Source organism: Nicotiana tomentosiformis, chromosome 4 (assembly GCF_000390325.3).
Source record: "Nicotiana tomentosiformis chromosome 4, ASM39032v3, whole genome shotgun sequence".
In the NCBI taxonomy this organism is placed as follows: domain Eukaryota; kingdom Viridiplantae; phylum Streptophyta; class Magnoliopsida; order Solanales; family Solanaceae; genus Nicotiana; species Nicotiana tomentosiformis.
Window position 1 is genome coordinate 123,261,425 of NC_090815.1, and position 2,242 is coordinate 123,263,666.

At 47.6% G+C, this 2,242-nt stretch overlaps 1 protein-coding gene across 1 annotated transcript; it reads right to left on the bottom strand.

Moving 5' to 3' along the window:
• Positions 1–693: 693 nt before the first annotated feature.
• On the bottom strand, positions 694–1,624 carry LOC138910481 (uncharacterized). Its single transcript, XM_070201724.1, has 2 exons — positions 1,288–1,624; positions 694–1,208 (listed from the first exon to the last, which is right to left on the bottom strand). Exons 1-2 carry the CDS (start codon positions 1,622–1,624, stop codon positions 694–696), a joined length of 852 nt encoding a protein of 283 aa, XP_070057825.1.
• Between the last annotated feature and the right edge of the window lie 618 nt (positions 1,625–2,242).

Genomic DNA, 2,242 nt, shown 5'->3' on the forward strand with positions numbered 1-2,242 from the left:
AGATACACAAACATGTGAAATGAAGGACTCACAGGGCATATTCAGATAATGAGCAAAATACGATGATACATATGAATAAGTGGAACCAGGGTCAAATAATATAGAAGCCTTCCTATGGCACACTGAAACAATACCTCTGATCACTACATCTGAAGCAACAGCATCTGGCCTGGAAGGAAAAGCATAGAATCGGGCCTGACCGCCACCTGATCGGCCTCCGCCTCTTGGGCGACCCCTAGCTGCCTGACCCCCACCCCGAGCTGGCTGGGCGGGTAGTGGAATTGCATGTGCTGATGCCGTTAGTCGAGGACTCTGTTGTGGAGCCCCTCTCAACAGCCTAGGACACTCTCTCTTGAAATGACCAAATTCTACGCACTCGAAACAACCCCTCCTCTGACGGAACTACTGCTCCTGATAACCCGAGGAATTACCTGTAGAAGCCTGAGCGGACGAGGCATGATGAGAACTCTGCGCTGGTAGTGCACTGAATGAAGACTGGCCTGAGTGAGCACTGTAAGAACTGTGGCTAGATGATGCACCACGATGAGCTGGACGACCCATCTGAGCGTGTCTGTAAGAACGACCCCTACCGTAGTAAGAGTGACCCCCTGAAGGAACACCGTTATAATCACCTGGACCATGAGGCCTTTTGGCCTCCCTCTCTCCACATTCCTGGCTACGAACCATCTCTATCTACCGAGCAATGTAAACTACCTCATCAAAAGTAACACTAGATACCCTCTCCCTAGTCATAAGTAACCGCAGTTGATATGTGAGGTCATCAATGAACCTCATAATCCTCTCCCTATCAGTGGGAACCAACCAAACTGCATGACGAGCCAACTTCGAAAATCTCATCTCGTATTGCGTCACAGACATACCATCTTGATGTAACTTCTCAAACTGTCTGCGCAGCTCCTCTCTGCGAGACTGCGGCACAAACTTCTCCAAAAAGAGAACGGAGAACTCCTTCCATGTAAGTGGTACTGCACCAACTGGCCTGCACCTCTCATAAGCCTTCCACCATCTTAAGGTAGCCCTATAAAACCTAAAAGTAGTTAACGAGACCCCACTGGTCTCCAGAATACCCGTTGTCCAAAGCATCCATTGAAACCTATCCAAAAAACCCTGAGCATCCTCTGACTCAGTACCGCTAAATGGTGGAGGTCGAAGCCTCTCAAATCTCTCAAGTCTCCTTTGTTCATCCTCTGCCATAACAGGAACTACCGGGGCCTGAGCAGCTGTAACCGACTGGGCTAGGAGTACGGGCAATAGGGGTATGAGTACCTCCCCCATCCTGAGAAGTGGAAGGTACGGCCTGAGCCAAAACCACCTGAGCAAGACCAGTACAAACTATCAATATATGGTCCAGAGCCTCCTGAAGGCCTGGAATCACAATAGGTGTAGTTGGTGCTTGAGTTGGTCCCGCCGGCTCAACTGTATCCGGAATCTGCTCCTGAGCTGGAGCAACTGGTGGTACTACAGGTGATGTTCCAACTGATGTACGAGCTATACCTCGACCTCTACCTCGGCCCTGACCTCTACCACGGCCTCGGCCTCTCGTGGCCCTAACTGGTGGCACTGGTGGCTGATCGTTCGATCCTGTAGTACGCGTCCTCACCATCTGTGAGAGAATAGAATAACATAAATTTAGTTTACGGAATCATCAAATTCGCACGACAGAATACAAGAAAGTGCAGTTTTCCTAAGGGTTCTACCCTCTCAAAGATAAGTACACACGTCTCTGTATCGATCCGCAAGACTCTACTAAACCTGCTCATGACTCGTGAGACTTATGTAACCTAGGCTCTGATACCAACTTGTCACGACCCAAAATCTGACATGTCATGATGGCGCCTATCTCAATATTAGGCAAGCCGATAACATCAATAACCCCCGATTTCCTTTAAGTTTGAAAATATAATATTTAAATACAATACAAAATCCCATAAATACTGATACGAACACACCATAAAATCTGGTGTCACTGAGTACATGAGCATATATTATGACTACAAGTCTGGAAATTACGGTCTATAATACTCTTAGACCAAATACAGTAAACAAGGAGATAGGGAAGGAGAGTCAGGGTCTGCGAAACACGGCAGCTGCCTCAGAATCTCCAGAAGATCAGCTGTGCGAAAGAATCAACACACATTATGTCCGGGAACACCTGGATCTGCACACGAAGTGCAGGGTGTAGTATGAGTACAACCAACTCAGCAAGTAATAATAATAAATA

What these genes read in the sequence shown, in the direction of transcription:
- LOC138910481 (XM_070201724.1), bottom strand. Translation starts at nt 1,624, where the DNA reads ATGGTGAGGACGCGTACTACAGGATCGAACGATCAGCCACCAGTGCCA. An exon ending in CACTTCTCAGGATGGGGGAG is followed by an intron (nt 1,209 to 1,287) that starts GTACTCATACCC and finishes CTGTTATGGCAG; the next exon opens with AGGATGAACAAAGGAGACTT.